This window comes from Plectropomus leopardus, chromosome 22 (genome assembly GCF_008729295.1).
Source record: "Plectropomus leopardus isolate mb chromosome 22, YSFRI_Pleo_2.0, whole genome shotgun sequence".
NCBI lineage: Eukaryota > Metazoa > Chordata > Actinopteri > Perciformes > Serranidae > Plectropomus > Plectropomus leopardus.
This window is the reverse complement of record NC_056484.1, coordinates 8596763-8620327: the sequence shown is the minus strand read 5'-3', so window position 1 is coordinate 8620327 and position 23565 is coordinate 8596763. Positions and strand designations below refer to the sequence as shown.

The window sequence follows — 23565 nt, the reverse complement described above, 5'->3', positions numbered from 1 at the left end:
GATTTAGAACTTGACTCAAGACTTACCTATCTTGACTTGGGTCTTGACTCAAGACTTGAGTGCAAAGATTTTAAATTTACTTGTGACTTGCAAAATAATTACACCACTGCTTTTGTCTCAAAGTTTAGGACTTGGGTCTTGACTTGGGAGTTGTCAGTCTTGACTTGGAACTTGACTTGGGACCTGATTGCAAAAACTTAATTATGAATTGCAAAACAATTATTTGGTCCCACCTCTGCTTTTGTCTCAAAGTTTAGCACTTGGGACTTGACTTGTAACTTGTCCTGGTACTTCCTTGACTTGGGACAGGTCAGTCTTGACTCAGGACATGACTTGTGACTTGATTGCAAAGGCTTTAGATCTGTGACTTGCAAAACAATGATTTTGTCGCACCTTTGCTTTTGTCTGAAAGTTGACTTGAGAATTTGTCAAGACTTAATTGACTTGGGACTTGACTGCAAAGACTTGGGGCTTACAAAACTTGGACTTGCAAAACTTGGTCCCAACTCTGCTTTTGTCTGACTTCAGCCTCAGGACAAACAGGTGACCTGCATATCGACTGGCAGGGATAAAAAAAACCCAGCAAACGCCTTGTTTGAGGCTTTTCAAAGTAAGAGTTTTGGTGTAAGAGGCATTAGCATACAGGAAACTGAGAATTGATGACTAACACAAAATGAAATAAGTGCGGAAGAGGCACCACTATAAAAACCCAACCATCCACTACACTTCCTATCCAGTATACTGATTTAATCGTTGCTCTGGAGTCATCCCGCCCCCCTCTCTCTCTCTCTCTCACCAGCACTCCTCCTCTCTCAGCTGCTCTCCCTCCCCTCCCTTCTCTTCTGTGGATGGTGTAGCTCTCTCTCTCCTCCTCTCTCACTCTGGCAGTCTGGTGGAGCCGCACACAAGGATTAGAGGGTTGCTGTGAGTGTCTGCTCAAAGAGAAGAAGCCAGAAGACAGAAAGAGATAAAAAAAAAAATCTCCAGGAAAGGATAGCCTTACTATTGTGGATAAGTGATCTGATTTACCTTCACACAGGCTCTACCTCTCATCTCAAGCCTTGCTGAGCCTTCACCTGAGAGGGAGAACAGATAGGGGGACTATAAAGCCTGGACCTCCACACGGGGAGCCATGTGAGCGGCACCCCCTCCACCCACTTCACACTACACAAGTCCCCCCACAGTCTGCTCTCTGAGCTGGGGAACCAGGATTTTTTGTACCCCCCTCCTCTCTCCCTGGAACCTCCACTTTCAGGGCTTGCGTGGAGGGACTCTCCAGGCTCGGCGGACCCCCAGCAGGAGACACTCATCTCTGGGCACTGGTCGGGGGTGTGAGTGGCCCCCTGGTCTGGAGGCCAGCCAGCAGCACTCCAGCACCATGGATTACCTGTTTGGGATTGTAGTGCTGCTGTGCGGGGCGGTGCAGCCGGGAAGAGGTGTAGAGCCCAAGCACAACGTACCCAGGCTAAAGCTGTCATACAAGGGTAAGCACCATTCTCCATTCTCCCCCCTGACTCCGGGGTATATGGTGCTTTTAGCTTGTCTCTTTTCTTGCCCTTGGGGTGCTCTTTTGTGCTCTTTCTTTCATGCATTCTTTCTTATGTTGAGTATCCCTTTTTTCTCTTCTATTTCTGTAAATCTATTTCTGTGTCTCTCTCATTCACTCTTTCTCCCTCTTGGTCAGCACATCTAACTCCCTCTCTCCCATTAACTCACTCCTTCCTTTTTGCTCGCTCTGTCTCTCAGAATTCACTATTCTTCTTGCAAATAGTCAGATTGGTTCCATATGCTGAGGAAGGGCTCTTGCCTGGAGTTAAATGTATATATTGGCCCCTGTACCAATTTTCCCCTTGTGCTGTCCCCTTCTGGTAGTACTGTACAGCCCTGTTAAGTGCTCCGAACAGGCAGTGGAGCCTCTGTTTTAATGGCTTCTGTCCCAAAAACTCGGTCATGACACAGAGCCTTTCTTTAAGGGGCTGTGCAGGTTCCCGACTTCTTGTTCCTAAATGGATCCAACAGTTGTAGAGTTTTGTTTAAATGGAAAACTATACATGCACATTGGTTTAATGTGCATGTATCAAATAATGCATTTGCAGGAGAACGTATCAAGAGAGAATGAGAGGGAGTTTCGCATGTCTTTTTATATCGTGCACGTGTAAGTTTTTGACGTATACAAGCAAACATGTTATTCTCTCTTCTTCTGTGTTATTTTGAGGGGAGACTGCGGAGCGCCGGCTCTTCCTCTCCTCCTGCTCCTCCCTCCCTCTCTCTCTCTCTTTCTGTGTCTCGTCTCCTCTCTCACACCCTACACTAAATCAGGCTCTTTGTAATAGCAGACTTTTCATCTCAGCTCGAAATAACTGGCAACATTTTTGGCATATTTTAGGACGTTTTTTTTTTGCTTTTTAATGTCAGTGAGGGAGGCTATTGTGGTTCTTTGTCCTAAAACATGACCGAAAGTATATGGCTGGGAGTGTGGTCTCCCGATTCCTTATTTTAGTCCCGTTTCTCTCATAAAACATGCCCTCTGAGAAGTTTATGAACGTGCTGATTTGCCGTCATTTAGCAGCATCCCCCTTGTGTGTCACCCAAGGCTTTGGTTCCCCGGATAATTTCGCTCTGTGTCGAGAGAAAATTTCAGTCTTGAAGGGGGCAAATGTGATGTTTGTCACTCTAATTCATTTTCTATCTTTAGCTGAGACGTTTGGTATAACTTATGTTTAGAGGCCTGCTATATGACATGCTTTATTCTTTAGATGCAATGCAAGTTGTAATTTTGGTATGGTATATTTTCCTTCATCACCCTTTCAGCTTCCAAGTGTATATGGCGATTGTTCGAATAAACAAGCATTTGACTTGAATGCATTTTAACAATTGTATTTTAGCACTTTGCATAGGTGATTTCGAGGGGGATGCCTCCTTCAGCATTTAGAATATGTGCATTTCTGCCTCCTAATAAAAACATGAAAGTAGCAGAGGACGTTTGATTTGAAAAAATTCAAGACATTCACATAAATTGATGCAGAAAAGGCACAGATTAGTGCTTAAAAAATTCACCAGAATTTAAGAAATTAAGTGCAAACCTTCCTTATTTTCCCCTTTTCTATCAGTGTCCCCTCTCTAAATTCTGAGGTTTTTGCATGTCTGTGAACACAACATAGACAGAATTCACTCTGTGTTTGTTTGTTTTTTTCTCAAACTTTTGGACCCAGTGATATGAACCATTAGGTTTCATGTTCAATGCACCTGGCATTTCACTGCTCCACCTGTGCCAAGAGTACACTCTGCAGTCCAAGAATGTGGTGCAATGAATCACCTAAATAGTATATATATTATAACAGCACTTCTAATAAACAGTTCAGCTCAAAAATATAAAATCTACCTGTGGCAGCAGATGTTTTAATCGTGGCCAGCAGCCACAAATAAAAGTTTGTGGGAAACCATAAAATATTCTGGTGGCGGACCCCCAAATCCCTTGATCACATGAGTCCCCCCAATGTTGAAACAAAACATGAACCCCTGGTGGTTGTAGTCATTGGCATGTCACAATCTAAGATTTTAAAAGGGTGATGACATGCACTTACCACATGAACAAAATGAATCTGGAAAGAATCAGAGTTGAACTTACCTGCTGCAAGTCATACATCCCCAGGGCTCCATCATGTCAGTTCACACGAAGCCAAGCCTCTAGGCACGATGGGAAAATGTCATCCCTTCTTTACACAGCCATCTGTTTCAAGAATGCGAATATAGTTCCCTCCTGCCCCCTTTTGTGATCCTCTTCACTGTTCAGTCTGACAAGCGAACATGTTGCTGACAACAATACTAGACAAGAGATATGTCATCAAGCATCAAAGTGTGCACTGACTCACTGTACGAGTGATGGATGTGATGTCAGAGCGAGAGAGCAGGTCTGTGGGGAGAAAGAGTAGCCTGTCATGACAGATGTACTTTCATGGGTATTATTTTTGCTAAAAGTACATCAAAGCCTTGTTGTTTATGTGTATGTGTGTGTGAATGTTCTTGCCATGCTTGGTGAGAGGACTCAACACCCTCTCCTGCGATTTCCTCCATTTAGATTGCAAGTGGAGTCTCTGTGTGTTAGTTTGTGCGTGTTTTAGCAATGCAAAAAAAAATGTGTCAGGTCTGGCAGGCGCCCTTATAATTAGACACCTGGTTTTGTGCGTGTGCCCGCGCACGTATGCATGAGCTCACAAATCGGTATCTTTTATTGTGCCGTTGAATCTTCTGTAATTATGTGTGATTGCAAACTGCTGTTGTGTAAGTCATTGTGTGAAGGCATCAGAGTGTATCGTGTGCCGCCGTCTTTGTGTGTCACTGCTCGGGCCCACAGGTGTTTGATGGCCGCATTGATGCCTGTCAGGGGACGATTCTCAGTTGACACCCACACTGTGGTGTGTGGTGGGAGGATGAGGGGGATGGCGGGGGTGATGGTTGAGGGGAGGAGACTTGCTTTTAATGAAGGAAAAGCTGGCAGACATACAGTAGACGACACAGACGGAAGGGAGGCCTGGTCGTTAAGCGAAGTGTCACTCATCCCCTCTCCCTCCACAAAGCCAGCATAGTAATTAAGTCAAATAAACGACAAGGAGGAATCCTCCTGGGAAGGACAGTCAAACAAGCGCCGAGCAAAAGAGTACGCCAGGCCCTTGAGTGGGACAATCACGTGAGCAGAGAGTGAAAGAGAGACGCATGAAACAAGGAAGGGCCTGTGATTTGGGACGGTCAAATCAGCAGTGAGGCATGCGAGCAGGACCCCATGAAATCATTCTCAAATGAGCGCTGATGACACGCCTCCGGGGACCGATCATCTTCTGCTGGAAAGGACAGGCGAGCGACTGCAGAGTGAGCAGTTTGAGAGGTAGAAGGACTGAGAAATGGAGGCAGGTAGATAAAATTACCTCTCATGGGACGGCTGGCGCAGCAAGTGCAGAGTAAATGATTTCCCAATGGGGTCAGTTAGACATCTCTCTCAGCTGAAAGGATCCGGCTTCATGGGGACAGAACCATGATCACAGGAGTTAATGATTTTCTCTTCTCCTTGAGACTAGAATATCTTGCACTGTCCTTACCTTGACCAGGAATATAAAGAGACAGAATAAGGTGAAACTCAAGTCTAAATTAACACTTAAAAACCTGGTTCGGTGTCATTTTGCATGTGTTGCGTTCACACGCTTCACAAAAGCTTTGAAAGCTGAACAAATTGATTTCTTACAAAAATTTTGGGAAAAAGGCAATGACCAACTTGGCAAGAAATGTCTCACATATTGCAAGAAATAAGTGAAAAGTGCTGAAGAAAATGACTGAAAAAATTAGTTTTACATTTTTAGAATTACTGGAAAATTATCAAAAAAGTAGGGAGAAATGACCAGAAAAATATATTCATAATCATTATAATTATATGTTTAAAATTGTGTTACAGAAAAAATAAACATGATTTTTAAATAAATCAAACCAAAACCTGATTGCAAATAATTAAAATAAGTATGCTTAGCAAAGGTAATACACATACTGATATCATTTCATCAAAGGTTGACTGATAGAAACCAGTGTTGTTTTGTAATATTTAAAGAGAACAAATGGCAATCAATTTTCTACTAAAAGTGAGTCATCATAGTTGAGTTTCCCAGCAAAGCAGAAACTATCAGCACAATGAAATCATCCTCTGAAACCACTTCTTTAGTTCCTCCAGGGTTTTGCAGGCTTTTTTGTGATTGTTGCAGCCGGAAAGCCTGATGTCATGGCAGTTTTTCTAAAAAACACAAAATTTAGCAGGAAGTAACTTAGAACAAGTAAAAAATGCCCAAAAATGAAAAAAAAAAAAGAGAAGAAAAAAGTAAAGAAGGAAACACTAAACTAGAAATTTACAACAAAACAACTAATTTTTTTTTTTTTTCGCTTTTTAAAAAAAAACAAATTTTCAGCCAATTTTCTTGTTACCTATTACTAATTTCTTGCAATTTACAGGACATTTCTTGTCAAGTTGCTCTTTGAAATCAAACAAATTTTCTCAGGTTTCTAGGTTTTCAACGGCTTTTGAAACACATCTGAACACAGCACAGGAAAACTGATATCAATTCAGGTTTCAAGGGGTTAAATAGTCAAATTTGTGGTAAAGTTGTGATAATTGGACAAAATTGCAAGGTTGCGCAGATTTCATGGGGATTGGTTGAATTCTTGTTATTCGTTGCCTCCTGGAGTCACTGCTTTTCTTTTACTGCCAATTTAAAGCAACAGTGTGTAAAATTTAGTGGCATTAAATGGTGAGTTTGCAGAACTGAAACTTCTCATGTGCTAACATGGTTGTAGAAATACAGTGACAGAGGGGAATATGTGAATGTCCCCATACATATATACTGGTTGATTTTGTCAGTTCTGGGCTACTGTAGAACAACATGGTGGACTCTGTGGAAGCGGACCCACTCTGTATGTAGATATAAACAGCTCATTCTAAGGTAATAAAAACACAAGTCTTATTAGGTGATTATACACTCAAGAAAATACAGTTATTAATATTACATTCAGTTTCTGCCAATAGATGCCACTAAATCCTACACACTGGACCTTTAGTGTTGCACAACCAAGATTATTCAGTGCTGCTGCTCCTCTTCTGCAATACAGCAACCATACAAATTGCAAGAATAGAACAATGACACACGCCCACGAATCAATGCATACCTGCACACAATCACATTCCTGAACACAATTCATTTACAGCACCCTCCTGTACTGTAAGTAGCCATCAGGAGGAATACTGACCCCTAAAGGTCAATCAATGCTGTTACAGCACCCAGTGAATACAAACACATTACAACTGCAAAACTTGACCCTATTGTGATCCCTAAAAAAAGAGCCAGCAAGCGGCACTTTAATACTTAAAAGACCTCGTCAAGCAACCTGATAATTACACTCAGCGTGGGTAATTACGGAGCCTACTGCATGACCTCTTAATGCCATCGCTGCCGCCCCACGCTGGCTGGATGGGCGGAACTAAAGAGGCAAGACGGAGCGAGACTGAGAAAGAGACAGGGAATCTGGAATTGGCTTACAACCCCTTCAAAATAGACACTCGGTGTGGAACCGCACTCAACGCAGTCTGGACTCAGCCCCATAATAAGCCTGTCTGTGTGAGTGAGCGCGTCCGTGTGTGTTTGTGTGTGGGCGTGCCTGCCTATAAAAATATGGACTGTTTGTGGGTGTTTGCATGTGTGCTGGTTTATCAGTGGATCTTTATTCATTCTTTTATATGTGAATGAGAATCTATTTCTCTCTTGTATCTGTCCATTCTGCGGGCTCGGGCTGACAGAGCGGATGTAGATAATTATAAGGTGTTCTCCCAACGCGCCAACTTTGGAGATGCCTGCCTCCATCTCTCTTTCTCTCTCTTTCTCATCGCTCTTTTCTTCCTACCCCGTCCTCCCTCTCCTGCGGCTCGGTCGCCTCTCAAGGAACCACAACACCGCAGACCCTAAGTACAATCTTGAAGTAGGCTGTGTGTGTGTGTGTCTGTGTGTGTTTTTTGCTGGTCTCCTTTTCCTGTCTCTTTGATTGCAGCTTGCTTGATGCATATCTTTTGGCTATCCTTCCTTTCAACTCTATTTGCACACGCTGAACTACCCTCATCTTTGCTCCCACACGGCCACATTCCAACACTAGAAACCAATGTTTTGCAGTGGCTTGCTTTTCAAGTATGCCCCCATGTCACATCCGAATACATTTCCTCAAACTAACTCACACACCTGACCACAAGTCCACAAGTTGAAAGACAGTGTAATTAAGCGTGTGTGTGTGTGTGTGTATTTTTGTTGACACTCATTGCCCCACAGATAATTGTGCAATGACACACTTGCAAAACAAAAGAGCCATTCATCAAGTCGGTCGCTTGTTTTTGTCAGTGGTGGAGGAGGTATTTAGATTGTTTACTTAAGTAAAAGTATTAATACCACGCTGTAAAAATACTCTGTCACTAGTAAAAGTCTTGCATTGAAAACTTTACAATAGTAAAATATATATATATATATATATATATATATATATATATATATATATATATATATATATATATATATATATATATATATATATATATATATAGGTACAAGCAGGAAAATGTATTTAAGTATTAAAAGTAAAGATACTGCAGAGTTTTTAAATAAATTTAATTACAATTACAGGGTTCCAACAGTTACAGAAAAACTACAAAAGTCTTGGAATTTTCACATTTCCCTGACCTAAAAAGTCATGGAATTAGTAAAAATCATTTAAAGTTTTTGTCATTTAATTTTGCTGTGTAATGAAATCATTACAGTAAATGTAACATAATAGTAAATTTCTGCAACTGTCCAACATAACATAGGTCTGCTATGCAGTGATGTGTTTGTGTGAACTTTTTTGGTCACCATCATTTTGTTTTGCATTTTGGATCCTTGAAAAGTCATGAAAGAGTTTTGAAATTTTGTCCAGGAAAATATGTGGGACCCTTTAAATAATTTAAATAATTAAGAGTAAAAGCAGCAAATCAGCAAATGTGAAAACCATGAAATGCTTTTGCATGAAAAATAATTTAAACAATTGTCAAAATAATTAAATGAATTAATAAATTGAACTAATTAATTAAATTAAAGTTCTAATTGATCAGCTGGGCATTTCAGCAGTACCTGTATATTTTCATATGGTTTGTTTGCAAAAATCTCAATTTGTAAAGCAACCAGTAATTAAAGTCAGTAAATAGTTTAGTGGAGCAAAAAGTACAACATTTCTGTATACTTTTTTCTAAACCTTGAAATACTAGTTTTGCACATTGTAATGTATATTTCTTACACACTTTAAATACTGAGCATATTATACATATTTTATATTTTTAAATACGATATATACTGGTGTTAAAATTAAAACATAGTACACTTTTTAAAAATACGTGTTTCTTACTTAAATACTTCTTTTCTTTACTCTCCATAATTCTCTGTGCTTTACATTAGAACAGCTGTAACGTATCACAAGTTCCCCCCGGGGTTTAATAAAGCATTCTGATTCTGATTCTTAAGTTTAGTAAAAGTAGAATGTTGCACGAAATTAAAATACTCAATTAAAGTAAATGCGCCTCAAACTTGAACTCAAGTTCAGTGCTTGAGTAAACATACTGGTTTTTGTTGCAGTTTTTATACAGGGAGAGTGTGATGTTGTTCACTATTTTAGATGTTTCATACGGTATCTCATTTATTTTATGTCATTATGACTAATATAAAATAGGAATGATTAGAGCATGTTATCTTTACCCCGTGTTGGAAAACAGGCTGGTGTAAACCGCAAGTTTTATGACCTTTTCGATTGCATGTGTCTGTAGTTTGTTTTCCAAGTTAGTGTGTTGGAATGTCGTGCATTTCCCCAACGATCATAAAACGTCCCATAATTACAGTGTTTTTCTCTTTAGAAATTTTTATTCAAACCGAAACGATTATCAAAAACAATCTGGATGCGTGCTCGTCGGCCACAATGGGATGTAGTGTCAGTGCTAAGCTAAAAGATTAATGAGTGTGCACACAGCGAATTGTGTGCGCTCAGTGTACATTTTCGTCTGTGTGTACATAAGCATTGCACGGACATGCACATGAAGAAAAATACCCAGCGCCTTTGCATCTGTGTTTGGGATGTAGGCTTGGGTTACAGCGCGGTGCAGATTGCTGAACCGCGGGTATGAATGGGTCCCGCCACCTGCTAAGTCTTGTCAGTCAGATGGAGAAAGGGTTGCACCATTCAATCTGAACAGAGTCGTGTTACAAATGAGGGGGACATCTCTGCAGGAAAGACAGGCTGAAGGACTGATAGACAACAGACGGATGCACAGACGGAGAGAGGGGAGTGGCAGAGAAAAGGAAATGTTGAATAAGTAGAGACAGCGGAGTCTCGAATGATTTAATAGCACAGATTTGATGTTACTAAGGATGTGCAGTGATTCATAATATTATAGACTCTAGTCCCTTAAAATCTCATTAATTAAAGATTCAGTTTGCAATTCAGTTCTTTTTTTCTCTTTTTCCCTTTGACTTATTATTTCTCTGTTTCTGGCTTACATAGTAGAAGCAGCATCAGACATAATGAGGAAGATTTTACATTATTCATTCACAGTGGGAAATGACAAACCTTGACTAAGGCCAGGCAATAAGGATAAAATCAAAATATTTTTGACCAAATACCTTGATATCGATATTGTGACAATATTGTGGGATTGACTATGGACAAAATCACAATTTTTATTTGCAATAAATCCCTACATGCAAAACGAAACCGCACTGTGCAATTGCTGCCTCATTTGGTTAGTTTTCAGCAGGGTTGAGCCAAATACTTGGATAAAGTATAATGTGTCAATATCCACGATAAAGGAGAATCTTTATTTGGATATCTGTGTTCACGCTCTTACTCTTGTAATAAAAAATGATCGGCAGCTCATTTCAGAGGCTTATCCATAAATAGTTTACTTTCAAATAATAAATATACCAACCTCTGTTCGACCCCTGTCAATTTTAGACTTAAAATAACAAATACTGGTTAGTTCCCACATAATGTTGCAAATACTTCAGGTTTAAACCCCGCCCACGCTGAGTAAATATATGGATGCAGGCAATTTAGTCGGTTAAGCAGATACAGATAATGGTGTACTTGATGATTTTTATCCACCTTCAAAAAACTCAACTTAAAAAAATCTTTTTTTTTTTGAAGCCGTTATCGCAATGCCTCCAGACTCCACTGACAAAAAATACTTTTACTTTGCAGAACACTGGAGTTGCTGATCTACCACTGCCTCAATTAATTTGTGTGTGAGGTGAAGCAGAGAAAATATACCAGATATAACGTGTAACACATAGAGACAACGCTTATGACGATATCCAAAATCTAAGAGGATATCTAGACTCGTATGTTATTGATATAATATTAATATATTGCCCAGTCCTAATCTTTGATTTGATTAAATTGGATTTGATTTCACTTTATTGTCAGAAAAAAAAACTGAATTTTGGCCTGTGTCCTAGGATGTCAAATGTTTCATGTAAATGCACATAATACAAACAAAAAACATTTAACCAAAAGACAAGAAGTAAATGCTACCAATTACATCACATTACAAAATTAGATGCAGTGAAACAAATTGAAGCGCTATCTTGACTTAATATTAATTTAGTCATTTGGTTTTTTTCTCATTATCATTCTTCAGTGCAAATGCATTTCATAAAATACAGTTCAGACTCAGCTCTCATTTATGACACAAAGCCACATTTTGCTCCACCTTCAACAATGGTGTGTAGAGCTGAAAATGTGCATCTGTGCGCCTGTGGATTTGTGTTCCTGTCGCATCAACGTGTTTGCTGTCACAGTTTGCCCGGGACACATTCAGATCTGTAGCCTTGCCTCATTAATTTCTAATAAAATGGCAGAGCTGACATTCAGCTACACGGCACAGCTGACAGGCTGCACTAACAGGCAGTGGCTCCAGACATGACCACCCTAACCACAGCCTGGTTCCTCTCAAAGTCCATCCATCAAACTGCCTCACAACGGCACTATCTCCCTCTCTCTTTCTCTGCACAGTGATACAAAGGAGTGATTTGTGTGTGTGCGCGTGTGTGTGGCACATTTTCCCATTTGTATACATTTAAATAAGTTTATTTTGTTGGCTGCGTTTGCATGCAAAAGTCTATTTGCAAGTGTGTCTGTGTGTGTTTTCCTTAAGAGTAATAGGAACCAGAGAGCAGCCTGGTTATACAGTGAGCATTTAGTGGTGTGTGAGTGGGCTTTCTGTGGCCGGCATGGCCAGGCCTCGAGCCGTCTGTGGTCACAGCGCTGGTGGAAAACCGCTCTCTGTGGTCCAGCCGTCCAATGACAGGAGGAGACACACACAGTAATGAAATGGTTCCATATTCAACCGCTTTTGTTATGTATGCTTTTTTTTTTTTTAATCCTGCACTCATGTTTCTGCTTTCATTATCCCTGTCTCTACTGTATCATTCATTATGCTGTTCTCTCTGCTTTTTTCCTCCTGTCCACTCTTATACTATACTGTGCTCTTGTGTTCAGTATCCCTCCCAGTTCTCTCTTTTCCTCCTTCAATGCAGTGCGGTGACGAGAAAGTCTAGCATTCTGGTTTAGAGAGACGAACGTTGCTTTATGGTGAAATTCAACACATGCTCAGACTACTCATATAGATTCTTGTGGTTTGGGATGTGGTCGCGTTTCCTTGTTAGTCCCGCTGATACATATCCTATGGTTGAACACACTGTGAGTCACATTCACGGAACAGAATATGGTATTAAAATGTCCCATAAGATGCAGTGCTTGACTGTGAATTATGGCTGTGAGTCACTTTGGTTAAAAAATAGAAAATTTGCAAAAGTGGATCCAAAAAAACGCTCTTTTTTTCTGAAAAGTAATTTCACCATGGCTTCAGTGGCAAACTTCTCACATATTTAGTGCAGCTGTAATGAATTATCAATCAACACACACTTTGTTCACGCACACAGTTTTTTTGGATTCAAACACAAGCTTCGCTTAATCGCAGAGTTCACAGCACCGTGTATAAGGCAGCACATTTCCTGTCACTCACCTGCACCTGAATGAGAAATCCAAAGGCCCAGGTTGTGTTATACAGATGGTCACCATAGCAACCAACCCACACCTGCTACTGCGCTTAGAACGAGAGAAAAAAGGGAGGGAGCGAGCATGAGCGGGGAGGTGAACTTTTGAGGCATGTGTGGATATCCTTGAGCTTAGGATAATATTTGAACACTTTGTTAAGCAAAGCTCTCAGCAAATTTCCATGGGGCGGCTGTCTCGTCTTTTTTTTTTCTTTTTTCTCTGACACCTGTGTTTTGTGGCTGAGGCCGTCATAAGAGCGGGGAAACGTACACCGCACCACACACGGAGAAAAAAGAAAGGCATTCGGAGGCAGGGTTGGAAAAGGACAGAGGGATTGACACGCCAAACCAAACCACTGGAGATTTTACAGTCCTGTGTGTCTTTGCTTTTCTGAAGCTAGCCTTGTATTTGAAAGATAAACATGTGTAATTCCCTGCGCCAGTTCCTTTTGAGCTGCCATTTTCTTTTCAAACTGTCTTTTTTTCCCCCCACCTGACAGAGATTTGCACACTCTGACAAACCACAGAAACACACCTTTTGGGTCGAAGTCACGCACCTTCTGCCAGCAGCAGAACAAAAAGGAAAGCTGTGTCAACGAACAGGAAATGAACATTGAAAATGTGTCATTCACAACACCTCTTTTTCTTTTTTTTTTACTCATCGAAAATCCCTCTCTTCTTCACTGTGTATGTGCACAAGAGAAACACTTTGAAAAGTGTTGCATTAGTTTAATGGAATATTATCCATTTGTTGAATCTCAGTCAAGTGTTTTCCCCTGTCAGGCTTTTATGTTCCATGTCACTCAAACACACACTCACGCAGCGGCGCATACACACATTCAGATAAACATAATTTAATGCCCCGTCGCCTTTCTTTCATGCCGTTTCATTATTCCGCTATTGCGTGGCATGTAGGCGTCTAAAGCGCCTGCCTGTTTGGAGAATGGGGGAGTGAAGAGTACTCCACAGACAATTGCACTTGAATTTTGAATGTAGATTTTTTTTTCCTGGGGCTTTTTAAGACAAGAGCCAGGTTATTTTCCATAATGGAGTATGACAGAGCGACAAATTATTTATTTGAATGAATCGCTTGTATTTGCCAGTTTCAAGGGGTGTCCTTGAATATATAGCGTGTGTTTACGCATGGAGTGAATATGAAAATGAATAAAATCTCAGTCGAGTTACAATATAAAGCACATATATACAAATGTGTTGGTTAGCATACTAAACATAAGATAAAACTTCCATCTTTCATTCATATGTTGACATTATAGTCTAGTTTGAGCCAAGGCAACCATTTAGATGCATGCAGGCATGTTTGCTAGGGTTGCACTGGTATAAAAATGTTTAAACCGGTTTGATATTAGGTCAACCACTGGAGTGGTATACCGTATTTTACCACTAGGTGTCACACTTGACTCAGCAGCTGCTTGTGAGTAGAACATAATGACACCAAGTCCCAACAGCAACAGCATGGATTAGTTCGTGGAATCACGTGACATCGGAGCACTCTGTTCACACCGAATCTGTTAAATATGCACTTCTACTATGTCATGTAAACAAACCACGTATCATACATTTATTCTTTTTAAGCAGAAAACACACTTTTCATATTGTTATATTTAATAGAAAGGAAACAATATAGCCAACAGCAAGTAGCTTAGCTTGTTATTAACGATGGTCATTCAGCTTCCCGTTGATCTCCCAGCTGCCAGTTGACATCTTATTTTGTATTTTGTAGTGAATAAAGAAGGTATGCTGTAGATCAGTGGTTCCCAACTGGTGGGTCCAAAAGAAGAACAGTAAAGTTCTGGCACAGAACTTTTATTTTGAAGTGGTGTTTCTGTTTATTTGTGCAATATATTTTATTTCTTTGTGAGCCAACATGTTTACATTTTGTGAAATAAAATTAAATATGTGATAATTTCTAATGTGTGGACCCTGAAATAGTGACTAAGTAGAAATCTCGACCCCATAACTGGACTAGTTGGGAACCACTGATGCAGATAATTCCTCATTTCAAATTAATGAATAAGCAGTTCCTCTTCCATTGTGGCGCCTTCAAAGTGAACATCAGGAGAAAATAGACACAGGGCGTCCAACAAAAGCTTATCTTAAAATGGCAGCTCTGACGCTTGTGGCCACTTAAGACAACTCTTTCATCAGCTTTAAATCCAATTGGCACAGTATTCTTGAGAGACTAACTCTGCCATGCCTCCTTTCGTCACCCCAAAAAACACCCACATTTTTTGGTAAACAAACACAACATGTGCCATGCTCATCTTCCCTCTTCCCAAATCTCATGAAGTTTGATCCTCTTCGTGTTGCCATGTTTGGCTCACGGCCTGTCCTTGGCTAGTGATTCCATTAGTTTGTAAAGGAAATACTATGTTGCTTATGTTGTCATATTATTAATTAATAATGCAATACAAGTTGGACTTGAATTTGTGACACCATCAGCACTGGTTGCTGATATAGGCTACTTTTTAAATTGCCAGAGCCTTAATGACAACTGCCTGTTCATCCAGTTTGCATAAAATCAAACCGGTCTAAGCTTGTTTACCAGAGCAGACCGACAAAACCGGAAATCGACCCAACCGTAGTTTCTACGCATTTGCATCTCTATGTTTGCATGTATGTCTGTGGCTATTTTTACACTGTGCCTGGAGGTGTGGTGTATAACTTCACTGTGTAAAAAAAAAGAATGTGTGAGTGAAAAAGAGCAGACAGAGGATGTGTGTAACAAGAGAAAGTGTGATGGAAACGGACTGAACAGAGTGTGTATAACCATGTGTATATGAAGTGAGCGGAATGCACATCATGCGCACACGAGTATATGCGTTTAAATGTCTCTGTGTGTCCAGAGGCTAGTGTAAGCAGACTTTGTGTGATGAGGGGGTGCGTTGCATGTGTGTGCACACATACATGAGAGAAGGTGTGTTTTAATGTGTGATCAGGGTGTGTGTGTGTGTGTTAGAGGTGGAAGCTGCTGAGTGCGCTCACTGTTCTACTGCTGCATAAGCAGAAATACTGATTGGATTACAACTTAGTCTGGGAAGTATGTGTGCGTGCATGTGTGTGTGTTCAGGGAGAATTGATGCGGTGTAAACATTTGGGTCAATATTAATATATGCATGTCACTTTAAAGCGCTGCATTTTAAAAGCAGAACCCAGTGGATTCATGTCGGACCTGTTTTGCCCGTGCGTTACTCTACGCTTGTCTTCAGCTCGGTTACTGTATTTTGTATGAGCCGTGCAGCTCTGTGTGCTCTGTATCTGCCCGTGCTCCCATTTCTAAACGAGCGTGTCTGTGTTTAGGTTAGAGGTCCTTAGGTGCTCACGCCCAGTTCCTCCAATTCTCCAAACCACAGCAGATCCCAGCTCAGATAAAGCGTCTCTGTGTGTATTTGTGTGTGCAGGCCACCGTGTCTTTGTCAGAGATCGCCACGTGTTGAAATATGCGTGTGTGTTTTTTCTTTTCCGGGCCATCTGGGGGAAACCTTTCGTGACTGACCATATTGCACCACATTCCCGGCTCCTGGGTTCAGCTTCAGTCTCTCACTTTTCAGATGATACAGGTTGTCACTTCGAGCCAAGATGGCAGGAAAGAGGAGTTTAGAAAAGTCTCTCCTAAGGCTATTGGGCCTCATTCACCAGTGTCTTAAAAAAAATTTTCTTAAATATGTTCTTGAGAAAGGTCCTGTGTCAGATTCATGACGTTGTCTTAAACCACAGAATTGTTCACACCTGTGCTTAAATAATGATGAATTCCCTAGAGCTCAAAATGAAAAGCGCCTGTCAGTCGATCCTAATTAGCAAAGGTAAACACCCTGCCAATTTCCATAAAAGGGCATGAGACTGTAGGGCTGCATGCTCACATAGAAACTGAAAAGAAAAGTTGAAAGACTTTAGTCAAGAATGCCCAAACAATAGTCTAAAGAGGCAGGAGTGCCAGACTCCAAACTTAAAAAAAAAGAAAACCTTTAGTAGTTCTAAAGGGGAGGTACTTCTGCAGAAAGTGAGCGCCAAGCCAGCTGTCATATTTAGTCAGTAGTGGATATAAAAAAACAATGCATGCAATACTATTACTCATTCAGGAAATTCTCAGTCCAGAGAAGGGTGCACAATGAAGTACATAAAAAGGTTAAAAATACTACCAAACACAGAAGAGAGAAACGCTGACCACTGAAGGGGGACAAACTTGCCCTCCCTGCTAATAGAGCTACATGGTCCTGCAAGATGCGGTCCCTCCTCAGGGCACGATCTGCAGCGTCTTACAGCAGTAGACTTAGGGTGCAGAGATATTTAGGTGCACTTCGGGCCTGAAAATAGTGTGATCGATCAACATTTTTTTAGCCCTTCCTAAATCCTGCCCATTTTCAGTTGGTGCTCCAATAACAGTTGAGCAAGCTTGAAACCCGGTAGAACCTCGTTCAGCTCCCCCCTTTCCTGTTATACATACATATGCCATGTACTGGGCTCATCTATGACGAAAAAAAGAAGAGGTGAAGAGAGTTGGGGGACACATTACATTGTAAGCCTATTGTTGCATCATAAGTTAGTTAATGTCAGCAAAATGCTAGCTAAATAGCAAATGTAAAGCTGCATCAAGTTAGACCATATCACTAATGTCAGCCAGGTTTCCTTTTTGGATCAAACTTGTCCGATATAGCAACAGTGATAAGGGGGCGGGACTTATTATGATCAATTGTTTTAAATTGTCAGTGTAGTGTTTAATTTAAAAGATTATAATGTATGAGATACTGAAAATAAATGCTAAAAATATTACAATAGTACAGTGTATTATACCACTGAAGAATTGAAGAAAGCAAAATAAACCAGTTACTTCACACAAACATGTTTGCACTCAAATGAGTGTAAGTGTGCTCTTTAGTGTGCTTATGGGCTCATTTAGGCTGATTGTTTGTCCTTTGTTTTGTTAGTCACTGTTTACTCTTGTGGCTCAATATCTGCCATTCTTTCCTTTCATTTCTGTTTTTTTTCTCATCGTTCAATAGCCTACAAATGTTTATTTTCCCATTCCATTCCCAGTTTTATGCCTACCTTGGCCTTCTGCCACATCCATTTCTTTTTCCGTTACTTCACAGTTGAAACATAAGAGGACCTCCACCGGCCTTCTGTCGACTGGAAATCACATTTCCTTACTTCCCTCCTCGAACTCATTTCCTGAGCCTGCGATGTCATGTCTGATTGGTAAACTGAGAATAAGAATCTGATTGGTTACCAAGTGATTCTGAAACGGCTCTGCCGACACTTCTTATCTTCAATATTTAATTCCTTGTCATGATGATTTGAGTGTTGCCTTCTTGTGGCAGCAGACTTACAAATGTATGTGGAAAAAAAGATACCTACACACACTCTGAAACCCACACACATACGCTCAACCCATCTGTGGTACACTACAAACACACATCCACAGACCTCCATTCATGCCCACACCCACCCACTCCATTTCCTCAGCCTCAAAATCCAACTGACGCAGATGAGCTGCAACCGTCTTTATTAGGTGACGACCACGCCCTCTCACGGTCCTCATCCACCCCACCGGTACTCGACACACAGACACGGTTGACACACCACTTCCTCCATCTCCCCTTCCATCAATCCCTTCTTTTATGTAGACACAGATGTCCAAGATCTTACACACTGTGAGTGGGCGCAGATGGCTCCTATAGCAGCCCGTCAATCAGAGCTTTGTGGAGAGAGCAGGGAGATCACAATCCACTGGACTGTGTGTGCATGTGTGTTTCTATAAATACATACATACAGTGTGTATACGTGTTTGTGTGCTCTGGTTTCTATATTGTGTGCCTGCGTGTGTCCATGCTGCACGGTGACACTGATGATGATGGATGATGTAGTGTGATAGTGAGGCTGATGTAGTAGAAGACTGTACCTGTGGTGAAAATATGAAGCACATGTTATGTATCCAGTGGAGCAACCAGAGGCAGACGGTGAAAGGGTTAATTCAATTTCTGTTCATTTCATTTTTTTAAACAGCTGTTACTATTATTATGACAATATTTTAAAGAAACCTGTACTGCATGAGTGAAAACAGGCTTCTCTTGATTGACAGATTGCACATTAAGTGGAGGGCTGCCATTTAATTAGCTTAGATATTCCATTGTTTTATTCAGAAATTTAATTAAAGATATTTTTATTGGCCTTTAGTTAACTTCACAATAGAAATATGCAGTAATTAGAATGTTTTGGGAAAGAAAAGCAAATAAAGAAGTGTTTTTATTAGAGTCGTTTATTGGTAAGAATCTGGCAATATGACACTTCTCACAATACAGAAATTTCAATTTAATAGTATCACAAAATTTTGTCCGGCAATATTGCTTGGATACATGGGTGCCAAGTATGTATATATTATTATTATTTTTGCGAATACATAATTAACTTTTGGTAGACTACTAGAATAATACAGTCAATTGCCTTTTCAGCTCTCTACATACATTTTTCTGCAATTAAATAAAGTAATACATCACAATATATGTTATTGCAATACTAAGTGTGCAACTTTTAAAAATGCAATAATATTGTATCTTGATGACTTTTGGGGGGCCTGTTTGTGAATTTTGAGAAAGAATTTCACTTCAGTGTTTTAAAAAACAGTTTCCTCAGTTTCCAAATATTTACTGAATGTTGATAAAGGAAAAGATGATGTAATACAGTGGCAAACATGCTGCTGTCCTAGATTTTGTTGGCATGTGTTGCAGGCATCAAATTTAAAGTTATTCAGAAAGTCAAAAATCTACCATTTCTATTTTTAACCAACTATAGTTGTTAGAAAACTTTTTATGCAAATGCTAAAATACTAAGTATAAAACAACTGTTTTGTTGTATTTTTGGTGACACATGAGGTTCACAAACCAGATTCATTCAGGGGGTAAACTTGGTCTCAGGAAGGGAGTTTGGTTCTTTGTTAATGTAATAACAGAGTTGAAGGAACTCATCTTTGGTGGTTAAAAGTTAACTGACTGTCAGAGGTCTGGATAGACTTTGGCTCATACGTTACGTCTTGTGCTGGTTTTCCACTTAGCCTGCCTGCACATTGTTACTCTATACTTAAAGACGGTTTACACCTGAATGGAACACTGTGCAGTCACACACTCTTCAGTGTTGATTTACATAATAACCCATTTACAGCTACACGCCACACACACCCACACCTACTTACTTACACACAGCGTCTCCCCTGGCCCCGACTCCATATGAATTATTCAACCAATCACACGGCTGAACAGTCTGAACTGTGTCCCTGATTGGGGCATGCTGTGTTCACTTCAAATGTCTCACGCTATACCTGACTGACATGTGTCTGCATGTAAGTGTGTGCAAAGCAATTAAACAAACATGGAAAAATTGACTGATTTCATACAACAAGGCAGCTTGATTGCATGAGAACTGATATTTTTTTGCTCGAGGCAAAGGCAAACAATTTTTCTGCACTTAAACTATAAAATAGTGGGTGATTTTTCAGTGCAAATACATTTAAAGCTACTGACACACACCTATCACCACAGAGAGCAAAAAAAAGAGAAAATTTAAGTACTAAGTGCTGATTTTTAGATGTGAATAATTGTGCTCTCATACAATATTTAATCTTTTTTTAATACAATATCTTTGCGTCTATAGTCCACACTTTTAGTTTATTAACTTCACATTTATTTTTACAAGTGCTGTGGTGTTTGTACCGTATAAATGTGGGATTTCAATATTTTGTCAGCCAACATTGCCCCTTACATCATCAGCACCAACTTTTTCTTCTCCTTGTCTTCCAGAGATGTTAGAGTCCAGCAACCTCGTTACCTTCAATGGCTTGGCCAACAGCTCGAGCTACGACGCTTTCCTATTGGATGAGGAGCGAGGGAGACTATTGGTCGGAGCCGAGGACCACATCTTCTCATTCGACCTTGTCAACATCAACAGAGACCACAAAATGGTAAAATTCAGATGTACAACGCTTTATTGTCCTCTCTTCTCCGATGTCCGCTTCTTTTCATATGTCTTCTATGTTCTCTTCTCTTTTCCTGTTATTTTCTCCAGTTAACTTCTTTTCACTTCCCCTGTGTTCTCTTTCCCTTTCTCTGGTCTTGTCTTCTTTTCTCTTCTCTCCTCTTCTCCTGTGTTTCCTTCTTTACTTCTCCCTTCTCCTATGTTCTCTTTTGTTCTCTTATCCTGTGTTCTCTTCCTTTCCTTTCTCTTCTCTTCTCCTACCTTCTCACCTCTCCTTTTCTACTCTCTTTTTCTATGCTCCCTTCTCTTCTCCCATTTTCGCTTTTCATATTTTCTCTTCTCTTCTCCCATTTTCGCTTTTCATATCTTCTCTTCACTTCTCTTCTCTTCTCTTCTCTTCTCTTCTCTTCTCTTCTCTTCTCTTCTCTTCTCTTCTCTTCTCTTCTCTTCTCTTCTCTTCTCTTCTCTTCTCAATGCTCCCTCTGGAGTCCATTACACCTCCTCCCCTCCCTCCATCCCTCCCACTGTCTGTCTTGGTCCAGACAGGGCTGTCCATAATTCCATTACTCCACCTGGACTAGGTTAACAGTCTTTTTTATCAGATTCGAGCTGCTATCATAGACACACAAGACTGACACAGACTTGCCTGCAGGCTGCACAGAGCTGAGCAGGGGAATGAAAGTGCTGAAAAATACATAGTCAATGCAGAGAGAGAGTATGTGTCTCAGAATTCTTTTTGCCCTTGGCTCGGATGTGTATTTTTTCTTTTTCCCTTTTTCACTCTTTTGTTCTGATCTTTGCATCATTATCAGATAAAGGCCAAAAAGCAGTGATTAAGCAAATCTAATGTAATTACCCTGAAATGTGCAGCGCAGATTCCCAAGAGAGGAAAACTCAGCTGATCTAGAGAGGAGATAAAGTGTAGGAATAGAATACGAAATGCGTGTGTGTTGTATGGACATAATAATTTGTGTGCATGCATGTGCATACATTTTCTTTGTTCTTCCACATCTATGTGGCCACCAGCAAAAAAGGCTCATTCACACCCAATTTTTGAGTATTTAATCACTCCCTTACACATTTGCACTTGTACTCACCATGTGTGTTTATGATTCATGTGACACCAGGGGCCACAGACAGATTCGCCTTCAGGACAATACAAAACCTCTATTTCACAGTGACTCCTATCTTTTCCAAACCAAAGGAGCAAAAGCCTACTCTCTCTTCATATTTGAAGTGAAAACTACAACCATATGCTGAGGATTTGAACTGTGGAGAAGAGTTTAACTTTTAAAATGCTGTAATTTGAACCAGAACCCATATTTAGACTATATAAAATGTCTATATAGACACAGCAAGTGTAGAGGGTAATATTACCTGTGTTCTTATATACAGAATCTTATTTCATTATTCCATTAACACAAGGCATTATGTTTCCATACTGTCCGTCCCTCTGTTTGCACATCTATTCTCATGAAGGTAATAAATACACCATGAAGAGAATTTGGCACAAACATCCACATGGACTTGAGGATAAAGGAGGACTTTTGGTGTTCATAGGTCAAAGGTTAAGGTCACTGAGACCTTGTTTGTCTCATTCTTTTGAAGACAAAATCTCAAAAACACCTTGAGGGAATTCTTTCAATTTGGCAAAAACATCCTCTTTGAGTCAAGGATGGACTAAGCAAACTGACTGGTATGCGGAGGCATACAACCACAGTAATTTTAAATTCTCCTCATTTCTATTCATTAGTCACCTAAACCCCTCTCCTTCTCCACTCTTGTGCAGTCTATCATTATGCTGTTTAAAAAGCCATCCCTCATTGATCATGTGGATGCGCAACACTGATGGTATGACCAGGGATATAGAGGGGAATAAGGAAGTGAGCAAACTAGAAATTGTAAATATAAAACATGACAAATACAAAGTCATTCTTCTGGAATCACACAAACCTTGGTTTCCTCTGATTCACAGCATTGACTCACCGCCTTTTTCGTGAAACAACATGCAAATCTCTGCTCTCCACCTCCAGCACAGTATGACTTTGTCTGTCTCTCATTTGCACAGATCGCGTGGCCTGCCACCCCGTCGAAGAAGGATGAATGCAAATGGGCAGGGAAAGACCTTGGGGTAAGTCCACATTCACGATGGCATCATCGTTTGAGCTCTTCCCTGCAATTTTTGTTGCTATTGTTAAACAAATTATACGTCTGTCCTGGATCCATGTAAGTCTTCAAATTTCTCTGGAATGCATGTTTTGGTTCCAACATTACGGCATAGAAGAAGTTGACTAGATTAGAAAGTAGAGGAGACAAATTACTGCACACAAAAGAGATAGAACAGTGCTGCATTTCACCTCTGGCACACTGTACTCTCTGTAGGCCATCCCCCAGTGAAACCAACAACTAACACATTGTACGACAGATGTTCGGTCACATTAAGGTGTACAGAGTGTCTCAAAGGCACGGGAATGCATTACCACAGAGGTTATTTGCTACAGTTTAATGTTGGGTGTATGTTTATGTTTGTGCCTCAGAGTGTGCGCATGTGTGCATATTTATGTGGGAGTGTTTGAGTTCTCGTTATCTGGCACGACGTGTTAGCTCACATGTGCCATTCTGCCCAAGTTTGCTGAACACATATTATATGCCACCAGCTTTGCTTGTGTGCATGGCCGTGTTGGTGTGTGTTATCTCTGTGTTTGGATAGGCCCACTCTGTGTTGTATCTGATCTTAATTTCACGGCTGGATGAGTCTGGAGTGCGGCGGCTGCAGGGTTTTTAGGATTATCCAGAATTACGTAGCCCTTTTAAATCACAGAGGTTTTTACTGGGGTCTAACTCAGCCGCCAGCTTTCCGGGATTCTCGCGCAAACACAAAGTCGCAGCCACACAAGCAACACTACACCTTCTCGCCCTCGCACAGTGGAAAGAG

The 23565-nt window shown here is 40.5% G+C and overlaps 1 protein-coding gene across 1 annotated transcript in view; it reads left to right on the top strand.

Annotated features, from left to right (window-relative positions):
• Window positions 1–750: 750 nt before the first annotated feature.
• Window positions 751–23565, top strand: part of sema3aa (sema domain, immunoglobulin domain (Ig), short basic domain, secreted, (semaphorin) 3Aa) — a 41181-nt gene continuing 18366 nt past the window's right edge. The window contains exons 1-3 of the mRNA XM_042510947.1: window positions 751–1484; window positions 20456–20616; window positions 22699–22761. Of these exons, the coding sequence (XP_042366881.1) occupies window positions 1379–1484; window positions 20456–20616; window positions 22699–22761 (330 nt within the window). The 5' untranslated portion in view covers window positions 751–1378. The remainder of the gene's footprint in view (window positions 1485–20455; window positions 20617–22698; window positions 22762–23565) is intronic.